The sequence below is a fragment of the Oncorhynchus kisutch genome, linkage group LG13, assembly GCF_002021735.2.
Source record: "Oncorhynchus kisutch isolate 150728-3 linkage group LG13, Okis_V2, whole genome shotgun sequence".
NCBI classification, from domain to species: domain Eukaryota; kingdom Metazoa; phylum Chordata; class Actinopteri; order Salmoniformes; family Salmonidae; genus Oncorhynchus; species Oncorhynchus kisutch.
Genome location: NC_034186.2, coordinates 72,448,915 through 72,468,907, shown reverse-complemented (window position 1 = coordinate 72,468,907; position 19,993 = coordinate 72,448,915). Strand labels below are relative to the sequence as shown.

The following is a 19,993-nucleotide window of genomic DNA, read 5'->3' as shown; positions in this document are numbered from 1 at the left end:
TCTACCTACATGTACATACTACCTCAACTAACCGGTGCCCCCACACAATGACTGTACCGGCACCCCCCTGCATACAGTATATTATTTTTTTTTACTGCTGCTCTTTAATTACTTGTTACTTTTATCTCTTATCCATATTTTTTTAAACTGCACTGTTGGTTAGGGGCTCGTAAGTAAGTATTTCACTGTAAGGTCTACACCTGTTTTATTTGGTGCATGTGATAATACAATTTGATTTGATTTGAAAACAGGCTACAAAAAACAGCTAGACAGGAAGGGCTCAAAACAGCCCTGAGTGATGGGTCGCCACTGCAAATACAAATACAGAAACCGAGCCTAAAACTACAGAGAGCGAGCAATGCAGATGTAGAGGCACAGTAGAAATGGGGGAGGAGGAGGAGTGAAAATAGGGTATCAACATTTAATTGAGAGTTTGATTGAAGACAAACATTCAGACGAGTTTTATGAATCATATTTTTATTTGGGTTTTTCAATCAGGGTAATTATTAGGCATTATTCACAACAACGAATAAAAGGCACAGCAATATGTTTGGTGATTTTGCCACAGAGCAGAGATTTTACTCAGACATGACAGGATGGTATTGCCTGTATACTGAAGTTACCTTTAACACTGAACTAAAATAACACAAGTCATTTATAGAACCAGACTGGTTTTATAAAAAGTAAAAGTACTGGAAATAATTAGCATACAATTATGATTATGGAGGTTCAGTGTTGACTAGTATGTTTTACTCTTCTTAGTCTTCTTTACTGTTTTTACCCCTGCTCTTCTCTCTCTATTGTCATCTTGATCCAGTCTAAGTAATTCTCCACTTTGGTGTAGTAGCCCTTTTTAGATTCCTTTCCCAGTTCACAAAGGGAACCCCAGGACACAATGCCTCTCAGATGATATGGCCCTCTGTTGTCCTTGTTCCCTGATCCCAGCTTAGGGAGAAATAATGGACCCCCACTATCCCCCTTGCAGCTATCTAACCCATCACCCCCTGCACAGAACATGTTCTCAGTGAAAACCATTGGCTTGTTAATAGACAACAAAGGTGTTTCCTCACAATTAGTTTGGGGGTATCTTCCCACAGATGTGTAAAGCAAGAATTTGCTTTTAGCCAAAATGCTGGTTTTATTTTTATTCTCTGTCCCACCCCACCCTGAAACAGTGCCGTGCTGAAACTCTTTGAATCCTCCATCAGCCTCAGGCAGGCATATGGGGAGAACATTGGGCCCTAACTTCACCCTGGAAGACATTCTGATGAGAGCTATATCGTTGTCGTAGTTAGTGCGTTCATTACCAGGTATGCCCTTTTTGTAGTCAGGGTGAATGATAATCTTCTCCGTTACCATGACAACCACATCAGGATCAGTTTCTTGTGCTTTTTTCCCATCTATCAGCCCCCCGAAAAATGTAAGCGTGCTTTCTTCGTAGCCATCCACTACATGAGCTGCTGTGATGGCCCACCGGTCATTGATCAGGGATGCTCCTCCTCTTTTGGGCTGTTTAGTGAGAAGCTGCCAGGGTATCTCTCCCATCTTCGCCGGTTTGCCCCCCAAAATTTTTCCAAAGCTGTAAATATCTGTTTCTGTCTTCCCACACACTAGAAGATAGACAATCCAGAACAGTACACTGGATCATTAATAGTGTAACAGCAGTTATACTGTCATCCGCCCAGTGTTAGGGAAGCTACTGTGAAAATATAGTTTACCAAGCTACGAATGACTTCTCACTGGAAGAAGGTAAGCTACACTAAAGTTACCCTTAGTTTACTTAACTAAAGTTACTTTGAAAAGTAATTCACTACATAAAAACAACATAGTGGAAAATGACCAGAACTAAATGTGAAATGTCATAAACTACAAATTGCAAGAAAAGCTTACTCTGGAGTCATGTTAACAGAATGTGTAATTAAGCCCAAGTTTCAAGTGAGAATTAGGCAGGTCTAAAAATGTTTTTTACTAAAAAAGTAGTGTGTATTTCCAGTAGTTAGCTACACAGCTGCATGGTAAAAATAAGTAATTAACTACTGTAAACACTATCAAGATTTGAATTTAGTTAAACTACCACCAAGCTACTGCAAAATGTAGTTAAAATACTAGTTGAACTACATATAGTTCATTACTCCACAACACTGCGTACACCTGATAAATGATAGTGAGGCATACCTTCGATGCACTTTGGTAACTTTTCTTGGCCCTTGACCGATGTCCACGCACCACTGGCATCACAGATGTACTTCTCTGAAGGAACAGAAGGGAGGTAAGAGCACCGGTAGGGTAGATAGTGATGGCACGTGGAGCGGACTCAGAAAGCATAGGGCAGGTATACTGAAGATACTGTATAGAAATGATCAGGGAAGGAGGGATGGAAGAAAGGAGGAGATTTACATAAAAAGTTCAAGAAAAAGATGACAGCTGCAGTTGTAGGTAAATAAGACTGTATGGACTAACCGTCTCCCTCCAGTGTGTAGTATTTAGATTCACACTTGAACTGGACCTCATCATGAAACAGAGTACTTGGATCCTTGTCCACCAGTTCAAGGGCCTCATCACTAGACGTGTCTGGTTCTCCACAATCCACAGCTAGAGTGAACCAGACATATAGAGCAAACCAACGTTTCTGACACAAACTCCAAAACAAATTGCTTTAAAAGATAAAATAGCGTTATGAAAATGCAAAGGTCCTAGACCTCGTTTCCCAGAGCCTTCATAGCGTTAATATCATTGTTAGAACCATCGTAAGATGAATCTGTAGTAGCTGATCTGTTTCTCAGAACTTTCATTAGTAACGTTGATCTTAAAAAACATTGCACATCTGCAAATGATCCAGACCACTGGTAGAGCAGCCAAAGTGCATCGTTAGATGTTTTTTGACCTTCCGAGTCAATTTATTCACAGAACATCTCCGCTACACATAGAATCAAGATCTTTAGGCTAGGTACTGTATGTATATATAGGTACAACATGACATGCATGCATTTATGTCAGATGGTTACTGTGTCTGCTATACACATATAGACGTACAGAAGAAGGGTAATTAGATCATTTTCGATCCAAATATTTTGTAAAGATAAGCATTATATTGTTAGATTATAGGAGTAACTCTGGTAGACCTGAAACAGTCTTCCTCACCTCGAGTTCAACTGTTGGAGCCAGTTGAAACCCCGGGGTGTACTGCCTTCAAATCATAGGCCTGCAGTAGCTAAAGCTTAATGATAGCCACACCATACCAAACCACAAACGTTTCTAAACTTTATTAGGGTAATATCAAGCCATTGTTTATATGGAAACTACAAGTAGAGGAGCGAATGTAAACCAAGGGGAAAATTGCACCACCCTCCCCTGTGCCTCCCCCAAAAAACACATATTTTGGACCACCCCTCCCCCAAGTAAATTTCGACCTGTCCCTTAGCGAACGTGTATGGAAACACTCTTAAAAAGTTGGCTCATAAATAATGATGCAACTGGTACGATCATCATAATGCTTACTTTACATCGCAACTGGGAAACGAGGCCCAGGGTATTATTACTCAAATCAAGATCCGCAAGAATGTTCCTACATATTCTGAGTTCTTAAGGATGATCAACATGGATGCTATTTATTCATTCTTGAATTGTAGAGGTAAATGCTGTCCCTTGACTTTGTCATTAAAAAAAAAAAAGTCCTTATACTACAAAATATGTGTATGCATTTTAGAAACTACTGTGGGCTAACGAATTGGCTCGTCTCACTGGTGATGTAGAGGTGTAGTGACATGTTTTGGTGATTCAGAGATATCTATCTATTCTTTTTTTAATGCTAAACAGTGAACAAAAGTATTTTCCTATATTGTATAGATAAATTAAACAAAGAAGGCAAGTAAAATATGTTTATTTTACTAGTGTAATGTGTGTTTTAGCACCTTGAAAATCACTATACTAAAAATGCTGGGTTGTTTGGATGACTCAACTGCTGGGTTGCAAGCATTGGGTCACTTAGTTTGGTTGTTTTCATTCAAAAGAGCTAGGTTTGATTGTTAATGCTGGGTTATTGATGCTGGGTTATTGAGATATGATATGCCTCAGTGGGTGGGTTAATCAAAGTGATCCAGCAAGCTCGTGAATGAGGATTGTTGCAGCTGTGTAACAAGTTTACCAGACAGACGTTGCTCAGTGGAATTACGGTGAGTAAAAAGCTAGCTAGCTAACATGACTTAATTATCGATTCAGGTTAAATAGACCTGGTTATCATAATTACGTATTATCTCAGTCATTGACAATTTTAGATAATCTTATTTAGAATGAGTCTAATGGGTTTGGTAGGTATTGCGGCTTTGAGGTCACGGTTTGGTTTCTCGGCAGCAGAATAATTCATTCACAACAGTTACCGTAGTAAATTATTGTTTATTTAAGAAAATACAAAGTGTTAGTATTCCTGATTCCATATATGACCATGAGTCATATAATGCCTGATGAGAGCACCATTAAGAATGTCAACACTTTGTATTTTCTTAAATGAAATCGCGATTGCTCATCAACAACAACAACACTAAAATAAGGTGAAATCAATATGAAAATCCCTGGTCATCCCTACTGCATCTGATCTGGCGGACTAACTAAGCAAAAATGCTTTGTTTGTAAATTATGTCTGATTGTTGGAGTGTGCCTCTGGCTATCCGTGAATTTAAAAAACAAGAAAATCGTGCCTTCTGGTTTGCTTAATATAAGGAATTTAAAATTATTTATATTTTTACTTTTACTTTTGATACTAAATATATTTGAGCAATTGTATTTACTTTTGATACTTAAGTATATTTAAAACCAAATACTTTTAAGACGTTTGGTGACTTTGACTTATACTTGAGTCATTTTCTATTTAAGGTATCTTTACTTTTGCTCAAGTATGACAATTGGATACTTTTTCCACCACTGTAGGCCTATGCTATAATGCTTTCTTATGCATACTTGTGTGACTCTCAGAAAGGGGCGTGTCTGTAGCACTTCTCATGTCCCACTCCGGGATAATGTGAAGGGCTCTCGCCATTAAGTAACTCTCTTGGTGCTTTCAAGACAACTGGAGAAAAAAACGAGGTCAAATCATGACGTCACTGAACTTCAGGTTGGATTTATCTCAGTCGGAGCTTGTTTTTTTCGAGTTCCCAGTCATCTTTAACACACTGAAGTTGGAAGTCGGAGATTTCCCAGTTCCCCGTTGTTTTGAACATGTCATAAATAGCCCTGGTGGTCCATCCATCTGTAGTAGGTGCAACACAGGATGCATTGGCTAATTCATTGCCAACTTCAGCTTTAGCTTGCTTATATAGAGCGGGTACCACCTGTTTGCTGAAATGGGTACGAGAGGGCAAAGTTTGTTACGAGGCTTGAGCACTTTCTCAAGGTGATGAAACCCACTATTCTTTTCAACCCCGGAGAGTGGGTGCATATCCACGGCTATAAACATATCACAGGAGGTTGGTGGCACCTTAATTGGGGAGGACAGGCTAGTGGTAATGGCTGAAGCGGAATAAATGGAATTGTATGAAATACATCAAACACATGATTTCCATGTGGTTGATGTCATTCCATTTGCTCCGTTCCAGCCATTATTATGAGCCGTCCTCCACTCAGCAGCCTCCACTGAAACATACCTATCACTTTGTAATTTGTTTGGCCCAGACAGCTGTGAAGGGCTGCTTAAATGCAGAGTGGAGACGAAGTTCAACATAACTAGTTCCTGGCTGCCATTCACAAAAGGAAAGCTTGAAATGCGGCAAGTTAATATTTTCTAAAAATGACATTTCCAAATGTCCCCTTAATTCAAGAATGACCCTCATACCTATATCCAATCTTAACTTTTGATATTTTTCTACACCAGAACATTTTGCGTTACATCTATCAAGAGTGTTAATCGCTGGCTATATTAATCCTGTGAAATACAATTGTAGAGATGGTCTCATCTCACTCACGTTCACAGCGGTACACAGGACTCCACTCGCCTGTCCTCTGGCATGTCGACTCATACTCTTTGTCACCCTTTGAAGAGAGAACACACGTATCCTGTAGTGTACAATCTATTATGTCATGTCTTTGAGAACATTCAAATTGTCAAAATTTCTTCAGTTGGTCTACAGCACCAAACTAAGCTCTTGGTTAAGTATGAAAGCTAACTGAACCCTTTTACTGCCACTTGTGAACTTACAGTACCGTAGCCTACTCACTGTGTTCAGAACACTGCCTAGGTCACAGGTCACCGTGACTGTGTCACCTTGGTGATATTCAGGTTGCTGTGGGGCCAGGGTGGAGTTGGAGGTCACAATCCCTCGGCAGGTCTTTGCTGCAATAAAGTCATCACTTTATTTTGATCCATTATACAGAGCCTTCGGAAAGGATTCAACCACCTTGACTTTTTACACATTTTGTTGTGTTACAGCAAGAATTTAAAATTGATTACATTTAGATTTCGTGTCACTAATCTACACACAATATTCCATAATGTGGTTTTTAGAAAATACAAATAAAAAAATTCAAATGAATAGCTGAAATGTCTTGAGTCAATAAGTATTCAACCTCTTTGTTAAGGCAAGCCCAAATAAGTTCAGGAGTTAAAAATGTGCTTACAAATACACATCATAAGTTGCCTGGACTCACTTTGTGTGCAGTAATAGCGGTCGACTACCCATCTCTCTACCCCACACATACAATTCAATTGGCTGTAAAATCTATGGCAACACTTGAAAATGGCTGTCTAACAATGATCAACAACCAATTTGACAGAGATTGGAGAATTTAATAAAGAACGATTGGCAAATACTGTTTAATCCAGGTGTGCAAAACTCTTAGAGATGTACCCACATTTTTCTTCAAATGACAATTAAATCCATTTTAATTTCACTTTGTAACAAAATGATAAATGTTTTAAGTCAAGGGGGTGAATACTTTCCGAAGGCACTGTACAGGGTGGTCCCTTGTAGCTCAGTTGGTAGAGCTTGTCGCTTCCATACGTGAAACGTGTGCATGACTGTAGGTCACTTAGAATAAAAGCGTCTGCTAAAGGGTATGTATGGTACATGATTTAATACAGGAATGGGCTTTTTGTTATGTATAAAAGTTGTCCTTTTTCAGTTATCGTGTGCATATTATTTCAAGGATTCATATAATGAGTAGTTTCCTAAAAGCGTACATGACCCTACTTGTGGTTCTGTAGTGGATAGTGAAGCCATTGTTGGAGCCCTGTCCGTCAGAGTTGAAGAGAATGCGGGTGTGGTGTGACCCAGTGCGGAGGGGGGGGGGGGGGAGGCACACGGCCACAGAATGGCCCCTGAGTCCCAGAGGAAGTCTCAACCTGAAAACAACAGAATATGATGTATGAAGAAAATATGTTGTCCCAGGAAAACAGGATATGTACTGTATTAGGAATACTGTAAGAGTACAAGGTGAGAGGGGGACATTGTTGTTGAAGCATATTCAGTGACATTGAAATGTAGTTGATTGGTTTAATGTTCTCCTATTCGCTGTGAAGGTGACGGCCACTTCCGCTACCAGATGCCTTTTATGACGTTTTTACTCTAGACCATTGCACTACGTTTGAGTGCATTGAAAACGTTTTAAAAACTACAAGGCTGAGTGGGTAGTCACTTCCAGGTTACTCTCACAGCATATGTCAGGTGCAAATCTTGTTAGAGGGATTGGTCACCTTCATGGGAGGGTGCACAGCATAATGTAGGAATTTCACAGAACTTACACATTGTAATAGTGAGAATCAGCAGAGTTTTTCTTGACCACATGACCTAAGAAAAACTCTAGGCCCTATTTATAGGCTACAGCTACTCACCATGAGTGTGTCCACACACTGTCCGTCTGGCCCCTGCTCCACATCAAACTCCCCAGTGAAGTGTAGAAGCAGTTCCAGGTTGTCCTCTACTGACAGGATGTAGGAGCAGTGGGCATGCTCAGCATACGGGCCGGGCCAAGAGGGACTGGATATCACACCACGCAGCGAGCCGGACAGGTCCTCAGTGCAACTCACTGTGGTAGAGACGTATGATCAATAACATGACCCTCAAGGTCATCATCATCATTATTATCAAAGAGGGATGGTGTTGTATCATGAAGTAGCTGTACGAGCAACAAGTAGTAACGCCATCGCATCTTTGTCGTTATTAACACAATTTGCAACATCACCATAATAATACTTCATTCTTCATCATTCTCTCTTTGTTTTCATTTCCCCTTAGTGCTCCTCCTTCTTGCTCTCCTCTGTTCATTCTCTTTCACTTCCTCTTTCCCTGTCCCTTCCCATCTCTCCGTCTCGCTCTCTCAATTCAAAGGGCTTTATTGCCAAAGCAAGTGAAGTAGATAATAAACAAAAGTGAAATAAATATTCAAAATGAACAGTAAACATTACACTCATAGAAGTTCCAAAAGAATAAAGACATTACAAATGTCATGTTATGTATATATATACAGTGTTCTCTCGCTCTCTTGTCTGTCTCTTCTTTTCTTTCTCTCTCTCGCCTGGTCTCTCTCTCCCTCTCTCCCTCGTCTCTCTCCTCTATACCTGTGCAGGTGTGTCCGTCTGTGTCCAGGTGGTAACCAAGGCGACAGGAGCAGAGGTATCCTCCAATGTAGTTGTGGCAGAACTGGGTACACCCGTTATCTGGGTCCTCCTCACACTCATCAAAGTCTGTTAGAAGACAACATATGTCTGACTAAGGTTCATTGGTCACATGAGGTAATGCAACAACAACAACAACAACAACAATACAATTTCGTCATAGTCTAAGAGAAATACAGCAATGCTTTATGAAACAATGCTCCCTTTCTCCTCCTCACCTTGCAGCATGTAGAACCCTCTGAAGCCAGTGTGTCTCTTGGTGTTGGAGTAGTCAGAGCGGAACGAGAGAGAGAGGCAGCCCTCCACGGAGGAAAGGAGTGAGGGATTGACGGTAGAATCAAGGTCCTCAAACGACATTTCACCACATTGAAGGGCTACCTGCTTTCCATCTGCAAAGATCTAACAGAAGGATGAGAGGAGAGAACTTTTGTCCCATCTTTAAACAACACATGGACACCTTAGGATTTCTAATTGTGACATCTAATATCCCTCCCATTCCCACCCCAATAACAGTAATAATAGACAACATTTTGCCATATCTCAAAGTATGTTAGATTACAGTAAAAGTGTCATCCTTGAGTCAGTGACACCTGACTTTAATCAATGGATTGTTCATGCTATGTATTGGCCAATCAGAGGATTTGAAGTTACCAGTCGGCCATAATTGCACTCCCCAGAAGAAGCAGTCCTCCATATGAATGAATAGAATTCTATGGTGTTTCAAGGACTAAATGTATTTCATGTATTTAAGTATCCTTTAAGGAAAATGTTTTATTTGTATGTTTAGTTCACATAATATCATTTAAAAGTATGCATTAAGTTGACTGCAATAGAATAAGCATGGCAAAAACAAATGTAGAAAATAATGAATGCATTTCTATAGCTTCCAAAACATTTTTTACACTGGTGGGGGAGTGCCAAGATGGTGGCTTCAAAACAGCACCTCCTATCAGTCATATAGTGTATATATAAATAATTACTTTTAACCCTTCACACTGACCTCCAGGGCGTCGTTCTCACAGCCGTGACTGTCCTCCATGTCCAGGTGTGTCAGCCTGAGGGCGAGGGTGTGGCCGTGAGGGGCACACCTGCTCCAGTTCAGACTGGCATCAGGTGGGTAACCACGGGGATAGTTTGGAGACTCCACCCACCCCGAGAGCATCGACATGGCACAGAGGGGCAGGAGGAACAGACCGAGGCTGGGGGAGGACGAAAACAGAAAGAGAGAGGATTGGATGAAGACAGAAAGAGAGAGGGGGGAGAGGACGAAGACAGAAAGAGAGAGGGGGGAGAGGACAGAGAGAGAGGGGGGAGAGGACAGAGAGAGAGGGGGGAGAGGACAAAGACAGAGAGAGAGGGGGGAGAGGACAAAGACAGAGAGAGAGGGGGGAGAGGACAAAGACAGAGAGAGAGGGGGGAGAGGACAAAGACAGAGAGAGAGAGGGGGAGAGGACGAAGACAGAGAGATAGAGAGGGGGGGAGAGGACAAAGACAGAGAGAGGGGGGAGAGGACAAAGACAGAGAGAGAGAGGGGGGAGAGGACAAAGACAGAGAGAGAGAGAGGGGAGAGGACAAAGACAGAGAGAGGGGGGAGAGGACAAAGACAGAGAGAGGGGGAGAGGACAAAGACAGAGAGAGAGGGGGGGAGAGGACAAAGACAGAGGGGGAGAGGACAAAGACAGAGAGAGAGGGGGGAGAGGACAAAGACAGATAGAGAGAGGGGGGGATGAAGACAGAGAGAGAGAGAGAGGGGGGAGAGGACAGAGAGGGGGGAGAGGACAGAGAGAGAGAGAGAGAGGGGGGGAGAGGACGAAGACAGAGAGAGAGAGGGGGGGGGGAGGACGAAGACAGAGAGAGAGGGGGGGGAGAGGACAAAGACAGAGGGGGAGAGGACAAAGACAGAGAGAGAGAGGGGGGAGAGGACAAAGACAGATAGAGAGAGGGGGGGGATGAAGACAGAGAGAGAGGGGGGAGAGGGGGGAGAGGACAGAGAGAGAGAGAGAGAGGGGGGAGAGGACGAAGACAGAGAGAGAGAGAGGGGGGGGGAGGACGAAGACAGAGAGAGAGGGGGGGAGAGGACAAAGACAGAGGGGGAGAGGACAAAGACAGAGAGAGAGGAGGGGGGAGAGGACAAAGACAGATAGAGAGAGGGGGGGATGAAGACAAGAGAGAGAGAGAGAGGGGGGAGAGGACAGAGAGGGGGGGAGAGGACAGAGAGAGAGAGAGAGGGGGGAGAGGACGAAGACAGAGAGAGAGAGGGGGTGGGAGGACGAAGACAGAGAGAGAGGGGGGGGGGAGGACGAAGACAGAGAGAGAGAGGGGGGAGAGGACAAAGACAGAGAGAGAGAGAGAGGGGGGAGAGGACAAAGACAGAGAGAGGGGGAGAGGACAAAGACAGAGAGAGAGAGGGGGGAGAGGACAAAGACAGATAGAGAGAGGGGGGGATGAAGACAGAGAGAGAGAGAGGGGGGATGAAGACAGAGAGAGGGGGGAGAGGACAGAGAGAGAGAGAGAGGGGGGAGAGGACAAAGACAGAGAGAGAGAGGGGGGAGAGGACGAAGACAGAGAGAGAGAGGGGGGAGAGGACGAAGACAGAGAGAGAGAGGGGGGGAGGACAAAGACAGAGAGAGAGAGGGGGGAGAGGACAAAGACAGAGAGAGAGGGGGGAGAGGACAAAGACAGAGAGAGGGGGAGAGGACAAAGACAGAGAGAGAGAGGGGGAGAGGACAAAGACAGAGAGAGAGAGGGGGAGAGGACAAAGAGAGAGAGGGGGGAGAGGACAAAGACAGAGAGAGAGAAGGGGGAATAAAGACAGATAGAGATGGGGGGATGAAGACAGACGGGGGAGAATAGAGAGAAAATAGAAAGCAAGAGAGAGAGAGAAAGAGACGGGGGTCAAAAAGAGGGAGAGATACAGAGAGAAAGATGGGACAAAGTCAAAGAGGAGAACAAGAAGATTAACAAAGAGACACCGAGAGAGAAGGAAAGTATGAAGAAAAAGAGAGAATCAATAATGTAAACAAATAGAGAGAGAAACAATCAGACAAACAGAAAGAATAAGGGTGAGAGATGCATGTGAATATCAGTTCAGACTTACAGTACATATATTATAATATTAGCCCTCAAATGCAGGGTTCATTTCACACAATCACATCCATTGAGGAAGAAGAAAATTACACCACATATCCCAAGAAGGAAACTGTAAATCACGATCGTTGCATAAGGTCGTCACTTAAAATGTGTTGCTTAAATAAATATCAGTGCTGTATAAATGCAGGAAGATGAGCTTATATATTATATTTGTGTTTATATTCTGTAAATTATGAAAAATCATTACATACCTCACTCCTAGCATGGTGAGGAAGTGATCACTTCTGCCTCAGCAAATACACACTCACTGTCTTTCTCTTTCCTTCCTATTTCACGTTAACTCTCTCCCTCTAACCCCTCCCACTGGGCACAGATGTCAATTCAATGTCTATTCAACGTTGAGAGAGAGAACTTTACTGTTAATTTTTGATTGTTTATTTCACTTTTGCTTATTATCTTTTCCACTTGCTTTGGCAAATGTAAAAATGTTTTCCATGCCAAAAAAAACTTTGAATTGAATTGACAGAGAAAGGGAGAGTGCATAGAGAGTGAGGGAGAGAGAGAGAAAGTCAGGGATATATATTTCTGTCTTCATCTACTCATCATATAAACACATCTCTCAGATCAGCAGCATTACAACACCATCAGGACAACGGTTCAGTAAAGCAAGAAAGGGAGAGAGAGTGACGGGAAGGGCTGGAGTGGTCAGGGGAAGTATCTTATTGTGTTGGTGTGTATTGTGTGCCACATCTGGACATACTGATCTGGAGACAGTGCCAAAAGCAGCCTCTAGAATCCTCCTCTCTGCAGCTAGTTTACACGGCCCAGAACAGTGCACTTCGTGCCAGAGAGGAAGGGCAGGAAGGAAAGGGAGGAGAGAGAGAGACGCACAGGGCAGATGAGGGGCATCGGGGCTTTCCGCTCTGGAGGACAAGCGAGGGGGAAAGAGGTGGGTGAGAGAGAGAGACGCACAGAGGTGGGTGAGAGAGGAGAGGAAGCAGCTCTATATTCTCACTGAGAGGACGGAGGACACAGCAGAGGAGAAGACAAAGAGTGAGTGATACTTCAGCGGAAGAAAGAAGTCAAAGTCAGAAATAGTGATAGAGAACAAGGAGAGAGAGCTAGAGACAGAGTGTGAAAGGATATACATTCAACTGAGACCACAAAGAGACTATCATCAAATGTACTAGAGATGACTGGATTGGGATGCAAAACTGAGGAATACCTTCATGATGCTTCTGGGGTGGAAATGTGCTGTGAGCGTTGTCGTAAAGGTCAGTGACTACTGGTGTGTTTCTGTTGTTCAGATGGCTGTTGGAGCAAGATGTCTGAAAGACCAGCGTTATACATGTGCCAGATATACATATTATACTATATTATCAAATGATGAAGTGCAGTATAGAGTGGAAACCAGCAGTCCCTTTATCTCCACAACACTACATGAACACCAGAGGAGGCTGCTGGGGGGAGGACGGCTCATAATAACGGCTGGAGCGGTACGAATGGAATGGCATCAAACACATGGAAAACGTTTGTTTGATGTTGATAATACCATTCCACTCATTCTGCTCCAGCCATTACCACGAGCCCGTCCTCCCCAATTAAAATGCCACCAACCTGCTGTGATAATACGGTGGCCTATATGTGGGGGTATGGATGATCACATTTCTCTGTCAATCTCTCATTCCCAACCTCACTCCAGGACAGTATGTTCGCACCGACTGTGGCAAGTCTACAAAAACAGAGTGTGAAAGCTGTCAACGTGAATACTACACTGCTGAATTAAACTCCTTGAAAAAATGTCTACCCTGTAGGCTCTGCCATTCCAGTAAGTCCTCCCTCCTCCCTCTGTCACTTCCTCCTCCTTATTCTGACAGTTCTACTCATTGTTCTCCTGTCTCCTTAAAATCATTTATTTTTGATCCGACTCATCCTCTTTCTCTCTCTCTCTCTCTCTCTCTCTCTCTCTCTCTCTCTCTCTCTCTCTCTCTCTCTCTCCCCCACCCTGCTCTCTCTCACTCCCTCTCTCTCTCTCTCCCCCCAACCTGCTCTCTCTCTCTCTCTCTCTCTCTCCCCCCCCACCCTGCTCTCTCTCTCTCTCACCCTGCTCTCTCTCTCTCATTCTCTCTCTCTCTCTCATTCTCTCTCTCTCTCTTTCATTCTCTCTCTCTCTTTCATTCTCTCTCTCTCTTTCATTCATTCTCTCTCTCTCCCACCCCTGCTCTCTCTCTCTCTCTCATTCTCTCTTTCTCTCACTCACCCCCCCGACCCGCCTATCTTTCTCACTTTCCATCCCCTCTCTCTATCCCCTCTCTCTATCCCACCTCTTTATCCCATCTCTCTCCTCATCTTTACATCCCCTCTCTCTATCCCACCTCTCTCCCCATCTTTACATCTCCTCTCTCTATCCCATCTCTCCTCATCTTTCCATCCCCTCTCTCTATCCCACCTTTCTCCTCATCTTTCCATCCCCTCTCTCTATCCCAACTCTCTCCTCATCTTTCCATCCCCTCTCTCTATCCCACCTCATCTCTCTTGAAATTTTCATTATTTTCACCTCACTTCATATTTTTTTGCCTCTCCCACTCAATACCCCAACTCGACCTCTACCGTCCTCTCTCCCTCTACCGTCCTCTCTCCCTCTACCGTCCTCTCTCCCTCTACCGTCCTCTCTCCCTCTACCATCCTCTCTCCCTCTACCATCCTCTCTCCCTCTACCAACCCCTCTCCCTCTACTACCGTCCTCTCTCCCACTCGTTCTCTCCCTTCTCTTCTCTCCGTCTCCCTCTCCCTCTACCGTCCTCTCTCCCACTCTTTCTCTCCCTTCTCTTCTCTCCGTCTCCCTCTCCCTCCTCTCTCCCACTCTTTCTCTCCCTTCTCTTCTCTCCGTCTCCCTCTCCCTCTACCGTCCTCTCTCCCACTCTTTCTCTCCCTTCTCTTCTCTCCGTCTCCCTCTCCCTCTCCCTCCTCTCTCCCACTCTTTCTCTCCCTTCTCTTCTCTCCGTCTCCCTCTCCCTCTCCCTCCTCTCTCCCCCTCTTTCTCTCCCTTCTCTTCTCTCCGTCTCCCTCTCCCTCTACCGTCCTCTCTCCCACTCTTTCTCTCCCTTCTCTTCTCTTCTCTCCGTCTCCATCTCCCTCTACCATCTTCTCTCCCACTCTTTCTCTCCCTTCTCTTCTCTCCGTCTCCGTCTCCCTCTCCCTCTACCATCCTCTCTCCCACTCTTTCTCTCCCTTCTCTTCTCTCCATCTCCCTCTCCCTCTACCATCCTCTCTCCCACTCTTTCTCTCCCTTCTCTTCTCTCCGTCTCCCTCTACCATCCTCTCTCCCACTCTTTCTCTCCCTTCTCTTCTCTCCGTCTCCCTCTACCATCCTCTCTTCCACTCTTTCTCTCCCTTCTCTTCTCTCCGTCTCCCTCTCCCTCTACCATACTCTCTCCCACTCGTTCTCTCCCTTCTCTTCTCTCCGTCTCCCTCTCCCTCTTACTGTCCTCTCTCCCTTCTCTTCTCTCCATCTCCCTCTCGCTCTCTCAGGCAGTAACCAGAAGGTATTGAGGGAGTGTGAAGCCAGTAGTGACAGGCAATGTGTGTGTAAGACAGGTTTCTACTGTGCAGACGATGGATGTGAACACTGCCTACCTGTGACCCTGTGCCCTCTGGGTTCAGGTGTCGTGAATCAAGGTGAGAACTGCCTCCTCACCTCTACACCACAGGAGGTTGGTGGCACCTTAATTAGGGAGGACATGCTCATGATAATGGCTGCAGCGGAGTCAGAGGAATGATGGTTTGATGCCATTCCATTTGCTCCGTTCCAGACATTGTTAAGGGCTGTTCTCCCTTCAGCAGCCTCCTCACCTCTACACCCTGTTCTAATATGACAGACCATTGCCTCTGATGAGCTGATCATGAGTTGGAGATACTAAGGCTGGTATTGAAAAGACACCTGACAAGAAATCAGAGTCTGTAGTCTAATAAGATGCACTCAGGGTCAAAGTTTAAACCACTGTGGGCCTTTGTCAGTACAAAACATCTTATTACTGTGCTTGTATAATCTGCTGGATGTATGTACTTTACTTTGAGCAGCTGACATGTCTGACACTTGTTCCTAAACCCCCCAGCCAACCCCCAGAATGACACAGTCTGTGCCCCGTGCCAACCTGGGACCTATAACAGCGTCAACGATGCCATCACACACTGCCAATCACACACCAGGTCAGAACCCTTCACACAAAGTGTCTCTGATTTTTATCGAACATCAACTCGGTAGGTGCATTTGGTTGGCACGAAACTCCTTTCTCTGTTTCACAATCACTTTCTTTCCTCTCTCAGGTGTGGGGACCTAGAGAGGGAGGTGAAAAGTGCTGGGACTGAGACTAACGATGCTGTGTGTGGTGCCTTCATATCTCGTATGTCTAATAGCATCTCCTTTTATTGCACAGTAGTATAGAATATATAGAAAACTAGATGGTATGACATTTTACCAATATTTCTTCTTCCTCCCCTCTTTCTCTCTTGATTGAATGATTTATTGACATAAGTAATGTACATCTAATACTGTAAACAAGATTAGAGCACATTGCGTTCTCCCTCAGAAATGGTTCAAATAGAGCCTCATATATAGATTTGCTGGATGTTAGGATCAATCAAAACAAACCTCTCTCTCTCTTTCTGTCTCTCTCCCTCTCACTCACTCGCTCTCTCTCTTTGTCCCACTGTCTCTCTCCCTGTCTCTCTCCATCTCACCCCCTCCCCCTGTCCCTCAGGGTGTCACTGGATACTACCTACCAGTCTGTGGGCGGGACTAGTGGTGACCTCACTCCTCATCATAATCTTGATCTACATCTATTGGAGGGCCAAGGATCAATCATACATGCCAGGTGTGTATATCATCACTGCCAACACCCAAATAGTGTGTATTTGTTCACTCCTCATCGTGGATTTGATGTAAGCATTGGCTAGAGGGAGTTGCCACCATATTCCAGGGACTCTCTTTGTACTGTAGAACAAGTTCTAGGTATTTACCAAGAAATTACAATTAAACATTTGAATAAGACAGAAAAATAGGGTTGTTGGTCAGGAGCGATGTAGGTGTGGCAGGGTAGGCTTCTTGGGCAGGCTCACGTGAGACCCCTTGTCTGGGTACCTGGTAGGCCACGGTAGGCCCCTTGGACAGGTGCGGGGTCATGTTGTAAACCTGTGACGTGGATTAGCCAAAGCCCAGGGCATCAGGAAAGGTGGACACTCTTTACAGCACAGCAGGGTGTGGCACCAAGGGGGGAGCGGAAGGAGATGCCACGGCAACAGCGTCACTGAGGCTCCATTTGGGAAGCGTGTGACAACTCCAAAGCAACTGCCAGCTGATGCTTTGTGTCCAGTGCGGTTGGGAGTTAGACGAGGGTCTTGACTGGTCCACAGTGGTGACATTACAGGTTCAGTAGATATGGGTAGCTGGTGGAAGAGGTGGTGTAATGCTGCGCCATTTCCCACAATGGCGCTTGTTTATGTTGGTAGCCCAAAGACGTGATGAATGGAGACAAAGTCATGCTGTCCTGTCTGATTGATGGGTGACCAACCACTCCGACACTGCCTACGGTGGAAACACTGTCTCTGCCGTGGTAGATGGAACTCTGCTGCAGTGCACCTGGTAAACATCCTCCAACTTGAAGGATCATGAAAAATAAGCTAAGGAACCTAGGTAGGTCATTGGTTGGATAGATGTCACCAGGCGTACTCGCAAATGACAGACAATGCCAAAGTTCACCTATTTATTGGGGACTTGTGGTTGGACAATGTGAAGTTGGATTTTGTGGGGTTCTGCAACAAAGGAGAGACCTCATGAGCAGGTTGCAGAACATACAAGGTGATAAGCATAAACCTATTAAACCAATAAATCTGAAATGAGGAAATAGGAAACAAACTTACTCTTAAAAGACACAACTGGAGGGGGGGGGGGACTGAGAAATGGCTTGACAGGCTTTAAATACAAACAAGAAGTGTGAACGAGCCTATCAGGGCAGTTCTGATCATTACTGATGTAATGATGTTTATGCTCGATCAGGAGCTGAGAGCACAGCACATCAACCAATATGAGTCCAAGTGCAGATAAAAGTCACAGGAGCTTATAAAAGGGGGGACACTTAGACACCACTGCTATTGGCTTCTGGTTATAACATTTATGTTTCAGCCTAGTATCTCAAACAAACACATGTTTGTTAAGAAACGACTAAGCATAAAATTGGAAGTTGAGAGAACATTGTAGGCACATAGAGGATATCCGTGATCTCAAACTCATATCCTCTTTTTGAAAAATGCGGTTTGACATTTTATTTCTAAGGGTAATTTGACTTTGATATTTCGATCATATATATATATTTAATTCAAATCAAACTAAATGTCGGTTCCACAGAATAAATAACCAGTTAGACTACCCTGTGAAGGTAGAAATAAGAACAACTGCCTCCAGATTCCATGTACATCTACTCATTATCAGTTAAGAAACTATAGTAGGTATGAAACAAGCTTCTACTGTAGCTTCTTGAGTTTCTGAGACTTGGGGACAAAATCACATCCTGTTCTATGTTGAGCATCCTGTTCACGGTTATTGGTAAAACCACATGACACATTTTACAGCCAGCTAACTCATAGCAAGAAAGCGCTGGGTAAAGTACAGTGGCGTCACCGGTTGACATATTTCGTGACTGTCCTTTTTATCAATGCTTCACCAGTGGCGGTTGGACTTACCCACAATAACAAGTCAGATAAGATACAACTCGTATATGAATGTTGATAGTGCTACTCAGTGATCTCATGTATGTCTGCCTGTCTTGTCTGTAGCCAACTCCAGTGGTCCTGGAATTCTTGTAGAGCCTGCACCTCCTTCCTTCGCTCCAGCTGAGCTCAAGTTCCCCTCAGAGTGCAACAGCCATTGGAGCCTGGACCAGAAAGCTACTGAGCCACTCTTCATCAACACAGGTGAAAATTCCCTCAGTGGTAGTTGGAATAGTTCACCACAATTACAAATGTACCTCCTCTAGTGCACAAGAAAGGAGGTATTCAGTACACCCAGAGAGTAGGTTTGGTTTTGTTTACTGAGCTACAGGTTAGCATTAGCACCATAGAGTGCAGAACAATATAAGTGATGGGACCCTGGTTACCATGGTTTAAGGGCTTGATTCAATCTATATTGCTGAGGTTTAGCGTTATAGAGCGATTTAAATTTAAAGGCAATGTTCCCCTAAATGCTGTATATGTCGGCTCAATTGGAAATTACCTTTCAATTTCAAGCACATAATTCAGCGCCATAGAGCTGAACTTCGGCAATATACATTTGACATTTTGATGAACTAACCCTTTAAATCATCTCCTGACAAATCGCATCACCAAAAACACACTGTTTCCATGTAGAGTAGCTATTTGTGATAAACCTTCAATGGTCTATATTACACCGTATCCATCACTCATAGGAGTTCTGCAGCTTCCCAATGATGAATAATGTGATGACTCTCCTCACTTAGAATGGATCAGATGCAATGTAATCTAAACTGAGGCTGCCCATATAATCAACCATCAGGATGAGCTATTTCTCCATTTGCAAGAGCCTAAATCAAATCATTAAAATACAGATGTATTGTTACCTCTATGGACATGATGAGATGGGGCCTGTGTAGGCTTCATGAATGATAAATGCTGTACTACATGAGGTTGGAGGGTTATTGTTGTGTGCTCATACTATTTCCCTTGTGTATCCCAGCTGTTATTCAGGTAAACGGCTATACGTCAGACTGTGAAGTTGAGGCCGATGGCGCCACCATAACAATGACAACATCAGAGCAATTCAGCCAATCGGATCACAGTAATGGAATGTGAGGAAATGACATCAGACCCTCCCGCTACCTATCAGAGCCACAGGAAGATGAGTGGCCAGGGACTTAATTCTGATTTTCAACTAAATCTTTTTATTACATTTTTCAATGAACAAGACCTACATGGGAAAACAGCTGATTCCTTGAAGGTTCCTGGATACAATCCCTTTTTTAAAGTCTTATCTCTGCAATGTAAATATACTGAACTATAAACATCCAATGAACATTCTTTGTTTCTTAGATAATTTTTTAAAAACTGTTGGGGAGGGTTTAAATAAAGTATAACCACTGAGGTCAAATGTCATCATTGCTTCTCTATTTGACATTTTTCTAAGGAACTTTCAAAGCCCCCGGCGGCTGGACATTCCCTAATGACGACCTGTTGTTGTCAGTTACTTGATATGAACATCAAAGTGGTGGAAAAGAGATTGATGAAGTAGAT

General features: G+C 43.9%; 2 protein-coding genes across 2 annotated transcripts in view; one reads left to right on the top strand and one right to left on the bottom strand.

The window, feature by feature from the left end:
- LOC109906258 (mannan-binding lectin serine protease 2) overlaps positions 1 to 12,071 on the bottom strand; it is a 31,907-nt gene extending 19,836 nt beyond the window's left edge. Inside the window, 12 exon segments of the mRNA XM_020503875.2 lie at positions 782 to 1,610; positions 2,176 to 2,250; positions 2,461 to 2,592; positions 5,955 to 6,021; positions 6,207 to 6,322; positions 7,179 to 7,281; positions 7,283 to 7,330; positions 7,820 to 8,013; positions 8,546 to 8,671; positions 8,821 to 9,001; positions 9,603 to 9,801; positions 11,944 to 12,071. Of these exon segments, the coding sequence (XP_020359464.2) occupies positions 782 to 1,610; positions 2,176 to 2,250; positions 2,461 to 2,592; positions 5,955 to 6,021; positions 6,207 to 6,322; positions 7,179 to 7,281; positions 7,283 to 7,330; positions 7,820 to 8,013; positions 8,546 to 8,671; positions 8,821 to 9,001; positions 9,603 to 9,801; positions 11,944 to 11,957 (2,084 nt within the window). The 5' untranslated portion in view covers positions 11,958 to 12,071.
- Positions 12,065 to 19,855, top strand: LOC109887763 (tumor necrosis factor receptor superfamily member 5). The gene is made up of 8 exons (XM_031787205.1): positions 12,065 to 12,966; positions 13,395 to 13,520; positions 15,224 to 15,370; positions 15,808 to 15,901; positions 16,019 to 16,095; positions 16,453 to 16,566; positions 18,524 to 18,661; positions 19,440 to 19,855. Exons 1-8 carry the CDS (start codon positions 12,885 to 12,887, stop codon positions 19,553 to 19,555), a joined length of 894 nt encoding a protein of 297 aa, XP_031643065.1. The 5' UTR covers positions 12,065 to 12,884; the 3' UTR covers positions 19,556 to 19,855.
- Positions 19,856 to 19,993: the final 138 nt, after the last annotated feature.

Coding starts and splice junctions, on each gene's coding strand:
- LOC109887763 (XM_031787205.1), top strand. CDS start 12,885: ATGACTGGATTGGGATGCAAAACTGAGGAATACCTTCATGATGCTTCT. Junction 13,521..15,223: donor CTGTAGGCTCTGCCATTCCA/GTAAGTCCTCCC, acceptor TCGCTCTCTCAG/GCAGTAACCAGAAGGTATTG. Junction 15,902..16,018: donor CACTGCCAATCACACACCAG/GTCAGAACCCTT, acceptor TTCCTCTCTCAG/GTGTGGGGACCTAGAGAGGG.